Genomic DNA, 22308 nt, shown 5'->3' on the forward strand with positions numbered 1-22308 from the left:
CGTCGGTAATATGCCTTTAATCTCCTCTGACAGTAATACTTGCTTGTATGTGGCTGTAATATGCGTCACTGTATTGTGTACCTTTAATTTCCTCTCACAGTAATACTGGTTTGTATTTCCGTAAAACGCCTCTAACTTTCTCTGACAGTAATATCGCGCATCTCACCGTGCCCTGCGCATGCGCACTTCACCAGAGGACACACACACACGGACACCTGGACGCACATAGGGATTTTATATATATATAGATAATTTGACTAAATGATATGCCTATTGCAAAAAAGTCATTGTAGAATCAAGAAATGTTGTTTAGTGTTTAATTTGTAATGTTTAATATGAACTGAAATAACAAGAAGTAGACAAGTTAGAGTTGGGGCACCAAGGGACAGGTAGTGCGTGCTCTGCAGGGGTAGATTTAATTTGCACAGTTTAAAGTTTCAGGGAAGGCAGCGATTATCACAGCTACATTGGGTGGAAGGCAAGAAGCAACCCGCTGCTGCTGGTAACACCAGGCATGCGTGTGAATGGAGAAGCTTGCGATCAGGGGACACTAACTGAGCAAAAGTTTTATATGTATACATTTAATTCTAATCAGATTAAGGTTTTGTAAGTTTGATACAGATGTTTTAATATAGGCGGAGTGGCAGCGCAAAGCCAGCGTTTCTGACTTACCCCACCAGGGTCTGCATGGATATAAGGCATGAAGCAACCACGGTGGATGATGCGCCTCTCCTTTGCAGGGTACAATCACACAGCCAAGCAGAAAAGAGTGTGCTGCATGCAATATGCTAACAGAAATTTGTATAAATAAAGAATCTGTTTAGTTTTAGTCTAGTTTTTTAACTATAGGCGTTCATGCCCAATCTCTGCATACTGGAAATGTCTCAGGAATACTTCTCAGATAACACAAAATGTTTAGTCCTTCATGTGCTGTGAAGTAAATAACACTTAACTCTCTTTCCTATCCCCAACCCGAGCTCTAAACATTCAAGGTATAAACACTAGCCACTGCACTACCAAATCACATGGTTTAAATAAAATAAAAAAAAAGATGTATAAAATGTTTTGTTCGTTTAGTGACCCTTATTTGCAAGCTATGTGCTTCCTTCACTTCTCCCTCCATGCACATGCCCAATGTTACCTGCAGCAGTGGCTTTTCCATTTTTCCTTACACCACGTGTTGCTGCGATGATCACTGCCTTTCTTGAGACTCTAATGGGTTTGTATTAAATGTATCCCTCAGCACATGCAGAATTAAATGTATGACTATGCCTTTTGTTCCTTTTTTGTGACTTGATCGCACGTGTGCACATCCTTATGGTATCCCTCACCAGCCGACAGAGGACATGCAGGATACCGAACACATAAGGCAATATCCATCCATCCATTATCCAACCCGCTATATCCTAACTACAGGGTCACGGGGGTCTGCTGCTGGAGCCAATCCCAGTCAACACAGGGCGCAAGGCAGGAAACAAACCCCGGGCAGGGCGCCAGCCCACCACAGGGCATAAGGCAATATCTTTTGCAAAATAATGTCATAGTTATTGATAAGTAACACAATGTTTTTGTGAAATAATGCCAATACTATTGCAACGTAAAGCAATTCTTTTGCAAAATAACTTTATTTATTGATTTGACACGAATAAGCTTTCGTAGATGTTTACACAGATGTGGTAGTGCAAAGCCAGCATTGACGACTCACGCTGTCAGGGTCTGCATAGGAGGAAGACGAGAACCAACCGTGGTGGATGATACACCAGATCTTTGCAGGGTACAATCAGTCCAAATTTTGAAAAATCGGCACACCTTTAAAAGAACTGAAATTCTAGTACAACATGTCTACTATAAACTCTCTAATAATGCTTAAATTATTTTTGTCTCTTTGAGTTTTGATTTGAAATTGGGGCGGGGGGGTGCAATTTTCTTTTTTTTTTGAGGAGTCCTACATATTTTTTGGTAAGTTGCTATATACAGTAATTGTGGAATTCTTTTTGTGCCTATTGCTCTGTAAAAGTGTGACATTATTTGAAGTGTTATGTGCTTTTTATTATCCAACACCTTATTTTTTTAGTACATAAAAAGCATGGATATTATGATTAAAGCATATGTTATGTACCTTTCCACTGTTTACAGTTTAATTTGAAGGGCTTTCCTGATTCTTTTTAAAACTGCATGCAAAATGTGTTAATGAAAAGCAAAATAAGTGCACTTTTATTTTATTTATTTCTTTATTTTCTTGTCACACGAATATTCACTATGGATCACTCTGACTTTTTTTTTTTGCATTTCTTTCTAAGTTGCAGATGTAGAGTGCCTGCTGTATCGGTTTACCGTTATTAACATTTTTATTTGATTTTTAAACAGCAGTAACCTCGTAGCAGATTTATGTTTTGCAGCCTGCCTTGAGTTTTGTTGTTTCTGCTTGCTTCTTTTGCCTTCACTTTTTGATTTTAGCTCATTTTTTCATTCACCATGCTGTGCAGCCATTGGATGCAAGAAGGACCAAGGTTTGTTGTATGTTTGCAACCATCTGGTGTGCAAATCAAAATTCCGTAAAAGTGTACAGTCTCATCTAAAGCTCAAAGGTTTGAGTATTCTTTATGCAGCCCAATTTACTTTTTAAATTTGATTTAAAAATTAAAAACAAAACCTATGATAAAATATGTACATTTTAATGATATTTTATCTTAAAAATTAGACTTACTATTAAGGAAAATACTCATTAAGTAAACAAAATGTCATTGATAATTTTAAATTGTTTATTTATTAGTTTAAAAGAATTACTGTCAATTTATAATGGGTGTGTTAAAACATACATATAAGGTGAATGGAACTTTTAACATAATAAACTAATTAATATTACTATTTTGGGGCTTTAATGCAGAATATCCATTCACACCTTTACAGTACTATTTTAAACATTTGGCTGGGCTCCTGTACTGTGACTTTGAAACTAAATAAGTATTTAGAGAGTTCATGTGCCACTCACTGAGCACCTTGAGGTAAAGTATACTCATTCCAGAGCCTATAGCTGTAGTTTGCATGCATTTTGTGTGTGTGTTGTGTGTATGTATGTGTTTTTATTTATTTTTTATTTAAACATTGTTACCACATTAGCTCAGATTTAGCAGTGTTGGCTGTCACTGTGTGTATGGGTGTTGGTGTGTATACACACGTATTCATATGGCCACTTTACTAGGTGCACTTTAATTGGTAACACAGATCACATGCTCCTCAATCGTGTGTACAACTCACTGAGGCGGAGTGGTGGCTCTGAGGCTAGAGATTTGCACTGGCAATCGGAAGGTTGCCGGTTCGAATCCCGTAAATGCCAAGAGGAACTCTACTCTATTGGGCTCTTGAGCAAGGCCCCTAACTTGCAATTGCTGAGCGCTTTGAGTAGTGAGAAAAGCGCTATATAAATGCAAAGAATTATTATTATTATAGAGTACGGAGCATGCAGTTGTGGCGTTTAGTCGTTGTTCAACCAAACGTTAAAATGTGCAAGACTTGTAACCTAAGGTACTGTGCTACGCTTGTTAGTGCCCTAAACAGTGGGGCTAACTTCATAGAAACAGCTGCCAACCTGAAATTTTCATGGATTACAGGAAAGAGTGAGATAAACAAACATCCAACGAACAACCGTTCTTTGGACAAAACGCGTCATTGATGAAAGCTCAGAGAAGCTACCAGAAAGTCGCAAATGTGCAAATAACAGCTTTTTATAGTAGTGTTATGCAGAATACCTCAGAATGCACAATATGTTGGAGCAAATTGGCAATGGCAACAGAATACCCTGCTGGGTTCTCTTCTTGGAAGTTTAGAACAAGAGAATGAGGCCACAGTGGGGATGCGATCACCTATACTGAATGAAGACTGGGAAAATGTCACCTGGTCTGTTGAACCTTCTGAATTTCTTAATCATCAGGAAATGCGTCTTGCTACTGTATCTAGTCTGCGTGGAACAAAACCCTATAAAGTGTTTTTGGCACCATGTTGAATCGAAGCTTTGTCAGTACGAGAAGAAAAAAGGAGATGTGTACGTAATAAAGTGGCTCCTGAGTTTATATATGCATATTGTCTGTGACATGCATGTATAAGCAGACACTACCAACAGTGTTACGTGAATATGTGTTTAGTTCTTGTGCTGTCTGGCTTTGGCATTTTTAAAATAATGTGCTTTATTTACATTATCATTCTGATGATTGTGCTTATCATGTGCTTAGAACATCTCTCATATTGAGACTTCAGTAGAGCAGATATGTTGCAGTTGACATAACACTGAAGAAAACTGGAAATTTTCTGTTAGCTTCTGCAATATTATTAAAGTACTAAATGATTAAGAGATTACAGTGAATGAAGTACTGCTACTATTAAAATGCCTGAAATCAAATAGCCTTGATTATATATAAATGGTTCAGGTACTTTTTTGGAAATCACTTTTGCTGCATTTTGGGAAACTTCTAAAGGCTGGAAGCTACAAAATGTCCTCTTGTCTTAAAGGTGATTGGGCATTTCCAGTGATTATAGGCCACTTAACATAATATGTATTTAGGGGACAATCAGTGGGGCCAGTTGTTAAAAATACAATAAGGCATCGCGTATCAAGTACTGTACCAGTGTGCTTGTGAACAGTCAACATGGATTAAATGGGGAAACTACAGTATATTTCACAAAACTTTAGGAATATAATGAGGAAACTGCAAATGCATTTCATTTTTTGTGAATATAATAGTATTTATGCCAGCTATTTAAAAGCTTCAGGCACATTACCACATGAGAGATTAGTGATGAAATTAAATGATGAAGGAATTTCAGGCACAGTTTACAGATGGTATGAAACACCTTAAAATATATGAAGCAAGTACGTTAGGTTCAGGGAAACTTTTCCTGAATTAGCTAATGTTAAAAATGGAGTCCCATAGTGATCATCGCTGAAGATGCTAATCTTTTTTAGTTTATTTAAATGTTCAATATAAGAATGTAGCTAACAAGCTGGTTACATTTTCAGATGACACAAAGCTTGGGGAATTGATGGTTACCCTGTTATCAGGTTGTATATGAAATGGGACAGAATTCAGAATTGTGCAGATATACAGTGGCAGGTGAAGTTTAATTGTAAATAAATGTAAGGAGATACACACAGTAAGTAAACATATTAGTTTTAATGACACAAAGAGGGAATCTAAAACTTGAAAGCAGACTTGGGACTGTGCACAATCGGGCGGTTTATTACAAATCAAAGATGATAATGTCAGACGTATTCCAAGACCATGAAGTATACAGTATACTACAAAGATAGATTGAACAAGTTAAATATTTCAGTTAACAGAAATGAAGATACAAATGTGACATAACTGAACTATTTGAAATTAAAAATGGGATTAGTAGAGTGGTGACAAGCATTCAATATGAAAGGGGACACGGAAAGAAACGGGTTAAGGGTACATTTCATACTTATGTTACAAAGTATTTCTTTATACGTAAGTACGATTAAGTTAACCATGCAGAGTAGTGGATAATAACTTTGTGGACCTGACAATCTCTAGGTAACCAAATTTTGAAAGAGTTAGGTGAAATCGAGATTGTGTTTGGCTGAGTGCTCTGTTCTCAAAGTTTTGTTTTCATGTTCCTATTGATACAATGTTCACGTTTGCTCATTGGTACTGAACAATATATGCTATAAAGAGGATAATAGTGTTATATATTCATTTGCTTAATGTATTAACTTGAATTGCAGCTCTCTGGATGATGCAGGTTTATTATTGTGAGATGTTCTTGATATATCATCTGTCTTTGGTGTCTGTATCACTTTAAATGTATTTGTCTTTTAATTGCCCTGTGCTTAATGGTGTTGTGGTTTGTCCCCTATGTTTTTAAGTTCTAGTTTCTAAATTGAAGGAGGGATGTTTAATTCCTTTTCAGTAATAACTTGAAATTAGAAATATTTTAAAGACCTTAAAATATTACCATGTACATGATGTTCTTAAATGTAGAATATTGGACAAATGCTAATATAAGAGATTTTTAGAAATGTCAAACTTGCATTCATGTACATTTTTTAAGGAGCCTGGTGGAAATGTTTTTCTTTTTATAATTAAACCGATACATTGATGATGATGGACTAAAAAAAAAGGATAACATTACTGTTTAATTTGTTTATGTGCATAGTGCCTTTTCAGATAATTTGAAAAACTGAGAATTTGTCTGTAAAATATGAATAAAGGCAATAGAAACAAACTTTAGCTTCAAGGCAAAAGTTAACTGTGTATTTTCCTTGAAATAAAGTTTCTAAAATAAATTATAAAGTAGCAACTGCAGTAGCATTCATTGATGTATTGTATGCTCACAACTGTTTCTGGATACTTTTTTTGCTCATAGCACCTCCAGCTGACTATTCAAGCTCTGCAGGATGAGCTTCGAACTCAGAGAGACCTTAATCACCTGCTGCAACAAGAGAGTGGGAATAGGACTGCAGAGCATTTCACCATTGAGCTAACGGAAGAGAACTTCCGGCGCCTGCAGGCTGAGCATGATAGGCAAGCAAAGGAGCTCTTTCTTTTACGGAAAACACTTGAAGAGATGGAACTCCGTATTGAAACGCAGAAGCAGACTCTCAGTGCTAGGGATGAGTCCATCAAGAAGCTTCTGGAAATGCTACAGAGCAAAGGTTTGCCATCCAAAGCAATGGAGGATGATAATGAACGGATACGACGAATAGCAGAGGCAGAATCTCAGGTCAGCCATTTAGAAGTCATCCTGGACCAGAAGGAAAAGGAGAATATTCATCTTAGAGAGGTATGTATCCTTGTATTGTCTTATGTGTTTATAAGTATTATAGACGTGTTTAGCTTTCATTCTGTTTAATGAAAAAATTTGAACTGTCAAGGTGCATTACTCATATAATTTCTGCAAATTATAGTTTTAAAGTATTGTGCACAAGATGTTTTCATATTTACTGATTCAGTTTATTCTTGTTTAGTCTTTTTCTCATAAGACAGGCTCAGAACATCTAAAGCACATTTATAAATCTGAGACAGGTAAGAGTAAATTTCAAAAAGATGCAACGATTGTGTGCAAATAAACACACATAACTGTTTAATTCTTCAAAAATCATATAATATAAATCTGTATGTTTCCTGTACATGTATAGAGGTGTAGATATAGATATAGGTGTAGATATAGGTAAAGATATAGGTGTAGGTGTAGATGTAGATATAGGTAAAGATATAGGTGTAGGTGTAGATATAGATATAGGTATAGGTGTAGGTGCAGGTGTAGATATATTTATAGGTGTAGGTGTAGATATATTTATAGTTGTAGGTATAGATATAGGTGTAGGTATAGATATAGGTGTAGTTGTAGTTATATTTATAGGTGTAGATGTAGATATAGATGTAGGTGTAGATATAGATATAGATATAGATATAGGTGTAGGTATAGATATAGGTGTAGGTGTAGATATAGATATAGGTATAGGTGTAGGTGCAGGTGTAGATATATTTATAGTTGTAGGTATAGATATAGGTGTAGGTATAGATATAGGTGTAGTTGTAGTTATATTTATAGGTGTAGATGTAGATATAGATGTAGGTGTAGATATAGATATAGATATAGATATAGGTGTAGGTGTAGGTATAGATATAGATATACACTAGGTGTAGGTATAGGTGTAGGTGTAGATATATTTATAGTTGTAGGTATAGATATAGGTGTAGGTATAGATATAGGTGTAGTTGTAGATATATTTATAGGTGTAGATGTAGGTGTAGATATAGGTGTAGGTGTAGATATAGGTGTAGGTATAGGTGCAGGTGTAGATATATCTATAGATGTAGGTGCAGATATAGGTATAGATGTAGGTGCAGATATAGGTATAGATGTAGGTGCAGATATAGGTATAGATGTAGGTGTAGATATAGGTATAGATGTAGGTGTAGATGATGGTGTAGATATAGGTATAGATATAGGTGTAGGTGTAGATATAGATACAGTAATCCCTCCTCCATCGCGGGGGTTGCGTTCTAGAGCCATCCGCGAAATAAGAAAATCCGCAAAGTAGAAACCATATGTTTATATGGTTATTTTTATATTGCATGCTTGGGTCACAGATTTGCGCAGAAACACAGGAGGTTGTAGAGAGACAGGAACATTATTCAAACACTTTTTCAAAAGTTTAAACTGTGCTCCATGACAAGACAGAGATGACAGTTCTGTCTCACAATTAAAAGAATGCAAACATATCTACCTCTTCAACGGAGTGCGCGTCAGAGAGAGAAAAGCAAACAAATCAATAGGGCTGTTTTAAGTATGCGAAGCATCGCCGGTACAAAGCTGTTGAAGGCGGCAGCTCACACCCCCTCCATCAGGAGCAGAGAGAGAGAGAGAGCCAGAGAAAAACAAAGTCAAAAATCAATACGTGCCCTTTGAGCTTTTAAGTATGCGAAGCACCGTGCAGCATGTCCTTCAGGAAGCAGCTGTACACAGAAGGTAGCAACGTCCCTATCGTCTAGGTGTGCAAACAGCCCCCCTGCTCACACCCCCCTACGTCAGCGCGAGAGAGAGAGAAAGTAAGCCGGGTAGCTTCTCAGCCATCTGCCAATAGCGTCCCTTGTATGAAATCAACTGGGCAAACCAACTGAGGAAGCATGTACCAGAAATTAAAAGACCCATTGTCCGCAGAAACCCGCGTAGCAGCGAAAAATCCGCAATATATATTTAAATATGCTTACATATAAAATCCGCGATGGAGTGAAGCCGCGAAAGGCGAAGCGCGATATAGCGAGGGATCACTGTATAGGTGTAGGTGTAGATATACAGTAGGTGTAGATATATATAAAGAGAGTAATAACTAGAATAAACTATTTCTCCATGAATGGAATATGCCAATTGGCATGTAACTGAGTTCCATGGGGTTTGAAATAGGCAAAATCACTGTTCTCTTGCCTTAGACTGATAAGTCAAAGGTTCACAGCCACTGTGATGACTTGTTCCATGATCATAAGGATCAACCTGTAACAACAGGATACTTAGGAAAAATATTAACAGTGAAAACATGATAGTATGACCTAACTAAGCAGGGTAAGTGCCGCTATGTTATCTGATACAGCCACAGGTATATTCTTCTTTTTGACCCCTTTGAGATACATTGCTCTGCTTCTTTAAAACAGCATTTTTTAGATGGACAAGTTTGTTTAGAAAGACCTAGGAAAGGTTTTGGCAGTGTGGCACCACAGTGGTTAAAGCAGAGTTTCCTTCCCCTTTACTTTCTAGACTTTCAAAAATGACTACCTACCAGAATTGTATTTCATTTTGATTTTTAACAAGTAATGTTTTCCATCCATCCAGTCATTCATTATCCAGTCCGCCTAACCTGACAGCACCAGGCACAAATAAGAAAACAAATCCAATATAAAAAAGTTAGTTCTCAAGAAAAATGACAATAATAAAATGAGAAAAGAAAAGAATAGATTATAGCACAAATGAAAAGCATTTACAGTGATTATCTTTGAAAAACCTAGCAACAGAGAGCAAGGATTAAAAAAAATGTTAAGGCTTACTAGTAAAATGGTCAGGCTTCTGCTTGATACACCTGAGATTTTTTTTTTTATCAACTGCTGCTTTGTTTTGGAGTGGCAAGCATCCATCAAAGCAAGCAAAAGCTGGAGTTGTTTCTTATTAGATCAATGGAATGCAACTTCTATATTTCTGAATTTTCCTTTTAAATTTAAAGTTTTAAACAGCCCTTCCATTGTTAGCAATGGTTACCTCAGGCTGAGGCTCAGCAAACAAGTAATTTTGAACACAGTCTATGTTTTATGTGACTTCTGACTTGACATGTAATGGCTAAAACAATAAGGCGTGATAAAAACTAAGTATTTAGGCCACCTGTATTACATTTTTACTGAATTTAGCCTTCCCCTGCATGTTGTTCATTGACAGTCTGCTGAACTGGCATCCTGCACTACAAACATCACGTGGGCTCCTGCACATCTAATCCATCATCCATCAGCTGCATTCTTGAAAAGTAGCTATAAAAGGAAGAAGAACTGATTAATGACTGCATTTAACATGTTTAAGCAATTACCAGTGATTTTTATCTGGGTTTTTTTACATGCATTTAGGAAGGCAGTCCAAACCGTATCGCATTTCGCTTTCTCTTTGATCCACTCACTTGGTGTGCCAGGAGAATCCCATTTTCTTGAAGGGCTATGTTTTCAAGTGCACACCTTAGAGGGAACATTGAGTCAAAGATATAAAAAAATAAATAAATAAGAACTGTTCTTATATTGTGAGGCTGATTTAGCAGAAGACTTTAAATTTTCATGCCTGGTTTGACTTTTTTTGTAGGATTTGCAATTAACTGGCTAGTTGCATTTGAATATTTTTTTTTTATCAATTTTTACTTGTTTTTCTCTTTACTCTCTGACAGACTATAGTTCATTTAATGTATTTTTTCCGATTTCCTTTTTAGTTATTTTCCTGGAACATTTGTTTTATTCAGGATTTTCAGAACCCATTCAGGCAGGCACCCCTTCACTACAGGATCATACAGTGAAACCGAGTACATAGACAGACAGAAAATGGCTCACATTCTTTCACTCTGACATAAGCATGCTAAGGTGCCTGTGGTGGAAAAATTAACTGCACATATATTTATTTTTTTAATAAGTAAATAAAAAGACACACGAATGGAGTCAACAAATGACTGAAATTTTTAACAGTAGGTACCATGCTGAATTTTTACTTTCCCTGCAACACATGTCTTAACCAGGAACCTTTTTATAATTAGTAGGACTGCTCTTTTATCAATATTCACGAGTGGGCTAAAACTAATCTTCTCCCAATATCCAATCACTCCTGCCATTTCCCATTATTGAATTAAACAGTATGTTTTTTATAATTTTGTAATATACAAAATAAAGAAGCTTGTTGAGGTGAGAAATGTGAGAAAATGCAATTGTTCTTTGGAACGTTTTATACCTTCAAGATGAATAGTGTATGTGTGTATATATATATATATATATAAATAAAAATATAAATATATTTTTATCATTGTGGGTAATTTCATATCAAATTTTCATTTTTTTTTTCTTTGTAGTATGATGTATGGAATGCTCTGTGAATCTTTTAGTTTAATCACCAGTAGGACAAAATCAGACCCTAGAACATTAAAGATAAGACATGCAAATATTGGGGTTTTATTCAGAACATTGCAGCAGAAACTACATAAATATTTCAAAAAGAATAAAATATTTTAGAGAATTTAGTATTTTTGCTTAATTTTAGCTAATCTCTAATTTGTGTTTACTGTTTGATACATTAGTGAAATACTATTATTTTTGTTTGTTCTTAAAACCCAAACAAGGCCTTTCTTTCTTTCTTTCTTTCTTTCTTTCTTTCTTTCTTTCTTTCTTTCTTTCTTTCTTTCTTTCTTTCTTTCTTTCTTTCTTTCTTTCTTTCTTTCTTTCTTACATTTTAAAGCTTGTGGGAGGTTAGCTGAGCAAAATAAGACCTCTTATGTATTTGAATAAAATAAAATTCTAGGTTAACACTTCCATAAATGGTCAGAGATCTTACTGGGTTTTCTTAAGATCTATCTACAGTATTTTCTGATTTTTTCCCAGAATCACTCCGCAAAAGACAGAAGCAAAACATGGATGCGCCAATAATCCATGGCACAGAAAACCTAAAACATACTCAGGTCCACGTTAGAGTCGCCTGTGAATACAATACATGACCTTAAGGGACAGGGGGACTACCCGGAGGAATAATTGTGTGGCAAACATACAACCATCACACTTGACTAAAATATAAACTCTTGCATTTTTTTAATCATACTTTGACACAGTCATAGGAGGATATTTATTTTAATAGACATGTTTGTCCTTCGAACTCACTGTTGACTCCAGTAGTATGTATTATTATTTTTACATCTGTTCATCTTTAATACCTCTAGATGGCAGGAATGCTGCTTGTTGTTGATCTCATTCTTGGAAACGTCTCTCCATGATGCTTCAAGCACAAAAATTAAGCTGCTGCTAATCACATCATTTAGTTACAGCAGTAATATATAATAATAGTCAGTTTTGCTAAAACATTGGGGAGGAAAAACATTTAAGCTGTTGCAATATGTTTTTGAAAGCCTTACATTGATGTTTTTTCTCTTTTTAATTACTATTGCATTATCAACCATTGGAAAGGTGGAATATATATTTTTGGCTTATTTTTTATTAACATCACAGAACTGCAAGCAAATTATAGTTCTGATCAGCGGTAGCTCTATAATTTCGTTTGAAACTTTTTTTATTGATAATGATGCTGCTGTACATTTGCAGTGTTGTAACTCTGATAAAATGGTAGCATTGTATTATTAATTATTGAAAGAGCAGACCTTACAAAGATAGAGGGATGAGCTTAAGCTTCAGGAATGTTATATGCCAGGTAGACAGTTAACTTGATTCCTGTTTTAGTATCTTACTGTCTGTTTCTGTGTAAAGTCTAGAAATGCAAGCATTTTGTGCAGTGGTTGGTACAACTACTGAACATGAATGTTTAAGATTCAAAATAGAATGTCAGGACCTGTTTATTATTATTTAGGAGCAACAGCAGATAGGATACTGCACTAGGAATCTTGATAGTTTTGAACCTATTTAATTCCTACAGTTTATATTATTCCAGTTTTTATATCTTTCTCCATCCATCCATCCAACCATCCATCCTCTTCCGCTTATCCGAGGTTGGGTCGCGGGGACAGCAGCTTGAGCAGAGATACCCAGACTTCCCTCTCCCCGGCCACTTCTTCTAGCCTCTTCCGGGAGATTTTCTGTGGTGAAAATTATTACAGGTGCCACACTTTCTCACTGATTTAGACTTAAAATCTCACCTAATTTAATCTACTTAAATAAGAGACTTTATTTATCAGGGCTATCGTTTTTTATGAATTTGTTGCATTTCGAGCCTTTTGCTCTTAAATTATTCCAGAGATCTCCTCTAACATTCATAACTTAATTCTACATGTGTTCTTTGGCTAATTTAATTAAATAGCAGAATGTTGAAAATATCTGCTCTGTTGGGCCCTTAAGCAAGGCCCTTAACCTGCAATTGCTGAGCGCTTTGAGTAGTGAGAAAAAGCGCTATATAAATGCAAAGAATTATTATTATTATTATTATTGGATAACAGAAGTTAGGCAGAAGTTACATGCGCATACCATTTTAAAAAAAATAGATAAGAGGTTTCTAGCCTATTTTATTCTACAAAATAATTTTCACGAATATTTGATAAGGTAAACCATTTGAAGAATTACTGTTTAACATTAATATCTCTACTGAACTTTAAGAAAACAAATGGTTTCCCATATTCTATTCTATTTTAAATTGAGCAATCATGCAACAAAAGCAATCCAAACGCATTTTTATATCCAGTGGCAGTCCTAATGTGTCTACATGACGTGTACCTTTCTTGCAGTACGTTTTGTTCCTCTATTTTGGATGTAGTGAAATGTCTAGATACATTTTAACTCAGACACATTGCCTTTGCTTGTGGTTGTAGGCATTTTGTTGAAGGTATATTCTTCTGTTTCATTGTTTCTTTCAAGTCATATTAATCTGATGTAGAATGAAGTGTAAAGCTTTACTAGGTCGCTAAAGAAGAAGATTCATGCTGAACCTGCCACTAGATATTGCAGAAATAGAAAGCAAAGCCAAAAAGCAGTAAAATTAGAGAACAGGTAGTCAAAGGAGCTTTGGAGACTCCATGACTAACCATCTTCAGTAGCATTTGTTATGGTCATAGTTCTCATTTTGGGATTGTTGACTGTTTTGTTTTTCTGATTAGACTTTATTGGTAGTTTTTATTCAGGAGGTACATTAGATTGTGGTTTATACTTTCTAAACCCAATAAACTTGCTTTTACAAGTTTTTATGAGCCCAGTCATATTTCATGGTTAAATTTTGTATGTGTATTTTTTTTTCTTCATATGGGTTCCCCACCCCTCTCTCTGCTTGTATGGTGTTATTATACATCTCAGCATAAAGAATTCTCCGTCTACTAAGGCTTAATCTGTTTCTGCCAGAAGACAAATCCAAATGAGATCTTTCCATCAGCTTTGCCAGCTTGTTCTTTTTTCACTGTTTATTTTGAAATGTGAGTAGACTGGAATTTTGCCTAATTCAAAAAGATACACTTTGCAGCAGTTCTTCACAGCTACAAGCATAAACAGCAATGTGAAATATTTAGCCGACAATAAGGTGTGGAACACTTTTTTTTTTTTTGCTTTTTTGGCAGCTTCTCCAGACATGGAAAACTAGTTAATAATGACTGTGGAGAGGAGAACAGTAATTACTTTTAATGTAAGTTGTTCAGGTGTTCTGTGGTTGTGGTATCCGTTGTTTAGCTAGACTGTCCTTACATATTTTACCATTGTCTTCATTTTTGTCTGACCTCTTTTCAAAGAGGCAGAGTGAATTTGATAATCATTTAGTTATCTTTATGGAAAATAGCAATTAAAATACTTTTAGTTTAGTATTTAACTTATTGTCATATTACTGTTGACATATGTATTTAGATCATTTCATTAAACACACACATTCTCAGTTTACTGTAAAAGAAACTAGATAAACAGTATAATCCTAAAACGCCTCAGTTGATTGACCTTCTTGTAGTTTAGATTTTTATTTACAAAACACTCAAAATGGAAAGAACTAAAACAAATGTGCACACATACAAACACAGAAAGCCAATGGAAAAATGGCATCCAAACCTAGAAAGCAGAGGAAGAGCTGAGAACAGAAACTGAACTAGCGGAGGAGGCTAGAGAGATGATAGATTTATAGAGGCCAGACAGTAGTGGTTAGAAATAAACACAAAATTTTAAGAACAATGCAAGTAAGAAAGAAAGGAAAATGGAATTGGGAATAAGCAAAACATGAGCAATGGCTGCAAACGTGGAGTGAAGAGTAGTTAATTTAGAAGGGGAATGATGTTTTTGAAATTGATCCCAACTATTTTTACTTTAGCTATCAAATCTTAGAAGCAATAGAATTAAACCTACAGTGCAGTTAAGCTGATGGCATTTCGGAGCTAGCAATTCTGCTCATTTGGAATGGAGTTGGGCAAGAGATACAATGGTAGGTCAGGAAGTGAAATGCTAGTGTTGTCTCGTTCTCATATAAAAACCGCATGTTTTAACTTTGAAAGAAATTAAATAAATAACAAAGATGAGGTAGGTGAGTAGCAACGGGCCACATCCTGCTTTAAGTGAATCTGAACATGGTATTTCTAAACAGGGAAATTGAAAAATATAAGCAGTGGAAGTTTGTCAGCATCCACTGGTACTCACATGGAACCAAAGAATGTATCTGTCAACGGGATGCAAGTTCAGATAGCACTAGGTGGAACAGGTGACCAGCAGTGCACTGTGAGGGAAAGACAGGACTACTGAGTTATGGTGAAGACCACTAGATTAGGTTTCAGGTTTCCCCACATCACTGTCTTTGGATTTCTAGGCTGAGAGTTGGCCATAGGATCAACATTTGGCATCACTCACCACTGCCAGTTTAATGACAGCATAGGAAACCAATGACTATAGCCACTAAACACAAAGGGACTTTAACGAAGAACTTTATATGTGTTGAATGTTTATCACAGTTCTTTACTGTAGTTGGGTTAGGTGGGTAGGAACAGGGATACATTCTTCTACAGTGACTTAAAACAAAAATGCTGGGCACTAGAGTTCTTTTGGATAAGAAAATAAAGTGTTTTGAATGATAGGGTATGCAAACATTGCATAAAGTCAACATTTTTCAGTGTTACTGTGTATATACACATGCACGGAAGAGGCAGATAAGGAGGAGATGACCTATTTTATGTAAAGCTACAGCTTAGGAATGTGAAAGTTCACATGATATAAATATTTTCCTCAGCACTCAAATTTCAAGGTGGGAATAGGTGTTTAAGGAAGGAATTAGAAAGAATGTGACAATAGTAAACGGAGGCTAGTGGACATATAAACAAGAATATAAGGGTCAAAAGCAACTTCTCTCCATGAAAATATATTAAGAAGAACAGCTTTCGCCTCAGAATCATGAGAAACCAAAAAGACAATATTAGAATTGACGCTCAACACTTAATGGACATCAGGCAAAGGGGCAGAATGTGACCCTCACCATATAATAGACAATGTAGGGTACTTCCAAAAATGACTGACAAATACAAGTATAGTGAAAGTGGAAGGTGACTACTTGGAGATGTTACTGCAAGGAAGGCAGAACACCACAAGAATGTGTTTTTGACCAAACTGTTTAACCTAACTTGGAGAATGCCATTAATACCGGTGGAAATATCATGATCAGAAGGGTGCAATGCATGGCCTATGTACATGACATTAATATTATAGCCTAATTGCATTCAGATCTAGAGGAAGTATATCAAGACATGAAAAAGACAGAAGGAGAAATAGCACTACAAGTCAAAACAAAGAAAACCAAATACTTGCTAGCAAACGGGGACAAAGAATTAATAGAAAGGTTAGCCAGAGGTCATTTTGAGAAGTGTGGGAAATGTAAGTACCAGCACTCACTGAAACTTAACGGCATGTTAAATAAGATGAATGCTAGATTGGTTTTGAGTTACCACTGCTTCTTTGCCCTCTGTCCTATCTTGTTATTGAGAAACATAACCTGAGAAACTAAAAACTTGGTGTTTTGAACGATTCTTCCTACCACTCTTTATGGATTTAAGATATAGATATTTCTATAAAGTAGGAAGAACTACTGCGAAGACGGGAGTTAAATATGTTAACAAGGAATGATATTTGGAAATAGAATTAGATGGATCTGCACAAACAGAGAGCAAGAGTAGCTAAATGGATATTGTGGCTGAACTTAAATTAGGAAGGTTCCAATGGTTATAACATGTCCAGAGGATGCCAACAGAGAAATGTCTTAAGAAAATGGTGTATGCAAGACCAGGACCAGGAGGAAGGAGATGGCTCAATCAACTGAGGAAAAGATGGCTGAATGATGTGAACAATGATTTTTGAAGACTAGGAATTTGAGGCTGACCATGACAAGCTCTTTATAGGAAAGCCTGGAAAACCGTTCTAGACAAGGAGGCCATGGCTCTTGTAAGCTGGAGTCATGGAGTACCAGTAGTACCAGTACCAGTAGTCCTTCAACATCTGCAATAAGATGCTGCAGATGTTCTATCAGACGGTTGTGGCAAGCTCCCTCTTCTACGCGGTGGTGTGCTGGGGAGGCAGCATAAAGAAGAGAGACGCCTCATGCCTGGACAAACTGGTGAGGAAGGCAGGCTCTATTGTAGGCACGGAGCTGAACAGCTGAACACTGTCTATTGGTTTTATTTATTTACTTATTATATTCATTTATTTATTGTGTGTGGTTTTTTTTTTGTCTATGTTCACTGTCTGCAGGGGCACATGGAAGCAAGCATTTTATTGTACATGGTACTTGTACTTGTACACATGACAATAAAGTAGTGAAATTGAAATTATGTACTGTACCATTACTTGATAAGTTGAGTTGTCTGCAACACAAATTATGATCAGCCGTTGATGAAGGTGGGAATGCCCTGGAGGGAACAGCATTCCCACACAGTGATGCCAACACTGAGAAGACCCCACATGATCTCCATTAGATAATTTAACTGTATTGTTCTTATTTTTTTTCCCACAACTGGTTTGAATAAATCTTAAAATTGGTCATGATCAGTTTAACAATTACGTATCCTTCAAAGCTTTAAGAAGTAAGAAAAGAGTTAACATTCAAAAGATTACTTCTGACCATTTTTTGGTGTTAATGAACTTTTGTTATAGTGTATGCTTTGATGAATTGAAGAAGCAGGTTAAATAGTCCATAAATTCCTTACAGTCTCTTTTAGAGTAGTCAAATGCTCCCTGAGTTCGTTTGTAGAAAGTAAGCTATAGATATTAATGGATGGAAAAATGTATTATTGAAAGAAATGTGGGAGATATTCTGAAATAAAATTACACTCATGATTTTGATTTTGATTTTATTTTCAGTTCAAGCTGTTACACTTTGCCATGTAGTATCCATTAAACCATATTGTTTAGTCAAGAGAGTGCTTACTTATTTATTCCTTCATTCATTCGATTCATTCACACAACACTTCAAAATTCCAGGGGTTGCAACACTCCCAAGAATGTGGCCAGTAATTGTAGTAACAACACTATGCATATAATGGAGATAAAAGACGGCTACCATACACAGACAACTAGATAACTGACATTTTTGTACAGCAATAGTCATTGTTAAACTTACTTTGTTCCATTGCAATACTAGTTTCAGTCACAAGATGGCACAATTTATTCATAATTAATAAAACTTGGAATGATGGAGCGTTTGTTTAAAAGATTTAATTAAAAGTTATTTCTCAGTAGTATATGCTTGTAGAAATTAAACATTATTAATAAAATTAACAAATTTTAACTAATTGTATGAGTCGTACAGATGCTACAGTACTCTTGCCCCATTACTAAAGAATCCTGGGTCAAATCCCACTGCATCTGTGGAGTCTTCACATCCTTCTGATTTTCGCTGCCAATTCTGTTTTCTTGTCACATTCTAGGGTCCAGTAGATAAAGTCATTTGCGGACTCTAAAACTGACCCGATTTCTGTGAATGTCGGTGTATCGGTGGGTGTGCCCAGTAATAGAGTGCTGTCCCACTCAAGGCTTACATTCAATGAATAGAATCTGATCTCTGTGCAACTGTGTTAGATTTAGGAAATGGGTAACAACTCCATTGCTTTTGAAGAACTAAAGTTCATTCTCTGCATGTTGTCATATTATTTTTTTTAGTATGTAGTATGCATTAATAAGAAAAATGCTTGCAATTCAATTTCCAGGCAATGGTTTCTTTTCTTTTTTCTTTTTTTTAACCATCTGAATGGTTTCGTTTTTCCTATGTGTCTAACGGGGCCTTAATGATAGCTTCTGCATTCCACAAGATAAAGAAACTCCAGGTTCTAGAATATTGTCTCTCATTCAGATTTTTTATTTTAAATATAAAAGTTTATTATTATCTGCAGAACGGACATTATGAATTGTAGTGAATTTCACCTGTGTATCCTCAAAGTGTAATGCGCAACACTTTTCACTTTTTCTGAAAAGCATTGAAAAGATAAGACTTTGTATGACGTAGTCACTGGAAGATACGAAAATATCCAAAAGGTTACACTGGTCTACAAGCAATATATTTTGTTTGCTATTGGGAACTTCAGACCAGCTCTCTATTAAGTTTTTTACACTGATTTCACATATGAAATCGGAATTAAGCTAGCACATCTGATTTTTGAGATACACATCATTGCCATTTTGACACTTTTGAATATCAATATAATATATCAACACAATATCTAGAGTTTGGACTCTGTCCCAACAAAATTGTTGGAATGTGTTTATTCTGAAAACAAACCAGAAGGTGATACCAGAGACACTTTAAAACACGTTTTATGTCAATTTACCTCAATATAAAAGTGAGGTCAATGTGCTCAAAATTGTCTGAGGTAATTGCTTTTGCGCCTGTACTGCACATCCGTCTCTGGTTGCAAGAACCAACAGTAGTCACCCATCATGCTTGGAGTAAATTTTCCCTGATATCGGTTTTCCATCACCGTTATATCTTGATGAAATCTTTCCCCATGCTCATCTCTGACATCGCTTAGATTTGGTGGAAAAAGTCGAGACGAGAATGTAAAAAATGCGTCTTCAGTGACATTCTGGCTCCCATAAGCCTATATACCTTCAACATATTCTCCACAAGCTCAGCATAATTCTCTGCTCTGTGACTGTCAGGAAAATTCTGGACAACCTGCACAAATGAAGGTGTTGATTCAGTGGGCTTCAGTTTCCTTTTGAACTCATTGTCAAGCATTAGTTCACGTATTTCAGGGCCAAGAAAAACACCTTCCATAATTTTGGCTTCACTTTTCTCGAGACCAAACTTATTTCTTAAATGCTGAAACGCATCGCCTTTACTGACCAGTCACCCTAGTTGTCCAAGACCTGGAACATCATAACTAAAAAACGGGACGTGCTGGATGAAAACGGTTTTGAGATTTGGAGTCAGCAAGTGAAATTTGTTAAAGTACAGGTGAAAGAATCCCAGTAGCAAAATGCTTGTTGACTAGTGTTATCAGTCTTCTAGCATGCTCAGTTTATTGTGGACATTAGTATAGGTCTACCAGATTCTAAAGTACTTTTGGAAGCAACAAAATACTGTCTTATAAGTAAGCAAAGATTCCAATTAGATCTGGCAGGGAACATTCCCAAAACTAGTGACCCAGTGAAACAGGGGTCTGATGACATCACAGTTAAGGTCTTGACTTGGATATATTGTTTTGGATAGCATAGCCTTAGTCAATAGAAATGTGTAGAATGTACAATTTTGAATTGGATTACTTCACATTTCACTCAAATTAATTTACATTTATAATCTGAAAATCTAATTGAAAGGTCCTGTTCTCCACACTGTCAAAATTAAGTAAAAACATGCTTCTTTTAAAGCACTGGTGTAGTCTTTAAATACTACTTACATCTTCTTTATTACAGTTAGAACATGTAATTTTATTATTAGATAGTGAAGAAAGGGGGGCACAGTTAATGAAAGAAATGTTTTGATAAAAGACGAGGCACCACAATATTATCAATTTACAAATCTGTCAATGTATCAAACTCGATGTTCCGAGTTTCCTCAGTAAAATTACAAAATGTTCAGCAATGTGTGCAGGAACTATCATTTTTTTTCTAACTCCATTGGCTCTCCTGTGCATCTTTTCTTTGTACAGCTGCGTTGAGAAAGTGCTCCTCTTTTTTTTGTTCTTTGATATGGGTGTCACTTTTTAAAATCAGATCTGTTCCTTCTTCCAAAGTATTACAAACTACCATATAATCAACTTTGCATTTAATTTCTAAAGGCAATTTTCTGAACACAGACATGAGGGTGTAGTTCCCACCCCAAGTCTTCCGCTATTACTTGAAATGTTATTACATATTCACTTATGTCCATATTTCTCTAATAGTCTGTTAATTGCTGACTGGCAGATCAATGATTTTCTTGACATTTTTATAAATGTGTCTGAAGAATAGCAACTGGATGATTTGCATCATAACAGGACGGCGCCCATTCCAAAGGCTTATCATCCAACAAGGAGATAATGTATGCTACTTCTTGCTCCATCAGAACCATAAGTCTTTTGCTGAAAGTCGTTATCCAGACAACACAGATTTAAAATCCTCCTGCATTACTTTTGATCAAAATAAAAAATGTGGATGATGTGGAATCTGAGGTTCTTCAACAATTCCACCTCTTGCAAGGATTTTGTTTCCTCCTGCAGTTATTGCTCGTCGTTCAACCTAGTGAACTACTAAAACAAATCTGGAGTGGTCTCCCCTAGACTTTCTTGTATATTTGAGGAGTAAACCGCAAGACAATGATTATATTTTTATGTTATGTACATTAAAGAACCATAAACAACAAATCGCGTCAAATTAATAAACTATTGAACAATTATTATAAAAGTAAAGTTGAATAAATCAAACTCTGCAGCTGCAAGAATAAAAAGTAAAGTACCACTTCCGGTTAATGGAAATGGGTACAAAACGTAGATTTCTATTAACTTTTGGGCTAATACTTGTATGCAAAATTTGGGTGACCTAAGTGAAAGCTTACTCATGTTATCGTGTTTATATATACACACATACACACACACAGACATAATTCTGAAAATGGTATTTTCAGACTCAGGGAGGTCTAAAACGTCGAGATTCATGAAAACCTCGAAATGGAATTTTTGGAGGATACCAATACTTTCTCTGTACTTTATACATTAGAAAGTTGGGGTCTATAACGTCGATTAATGAAAATCTCAACATCGAGTCTTTGAACGATTACAGTACTTTCCCTATACTTCGTATGCGAGAAAGTGAAAAGGAGTTACAGTAAGTCTCTGTCTGTATTCAGATTTCTCTCATCTAGGCTTTCGATTCTTGTAGATCCCTGTGTTCAGCAGGAAACACTAATTCCTTGGATGGACATAATTCAGGTTCAAAAAAATATTGTGATTTAGTTACTGTTTGAAATACAATACCAGAACTATACTGTTTTTATGATAATTCTGATATGTTAAAGAGTTATAGGAGTGATTTAAAAGTAAACCAGATATCTTAAAGCTTAGGCGCTGAACATCTGGATCACAAGTCATTTCTTACTCAGCTCCATCTGCAGCAACAGTTCAAGAACAGTGTCTTAAAATTTACTCTTATG

The 22308-nt window shown here is 35.8% G+C and overlaps 1 protein-coding gene across 1 annotated transcript in view; it reads left to right on the forward strand.

Annotated features, from left to right (window-relative positions):
• LOC114668668 (ERC protein 2) overlaps positions 1–22308 on the forward strand; it is a 724143-nt gene that overhangs the window by 65597 nt on the left and 636238 nt on the right. Inside the window, 1 exon segment of the mRNA XM_028824542.2 lies at positions 6385–6801. Within this exon segment, the coding sequence (XP_028680375.1) occupies positions 6385–6801 (417 nt within the window).

The sequence above is a fragment of the Erpetoichthys calabaricus genome, chromosome 18 (assembly GCF_900747795.2).
Source record: "Erpetoichthys calabaricus chromosome 18, fErpCal1.3, whole genome shotgun sequence".
NCBI classification, from domain to species: domain Eukaryota; kingdom Metazoa; phylum Chordata; class Cladistia; order Polypteriformes; family Polypteridae; genus Erpetoichthys; species Erpetoichthys calabaricus.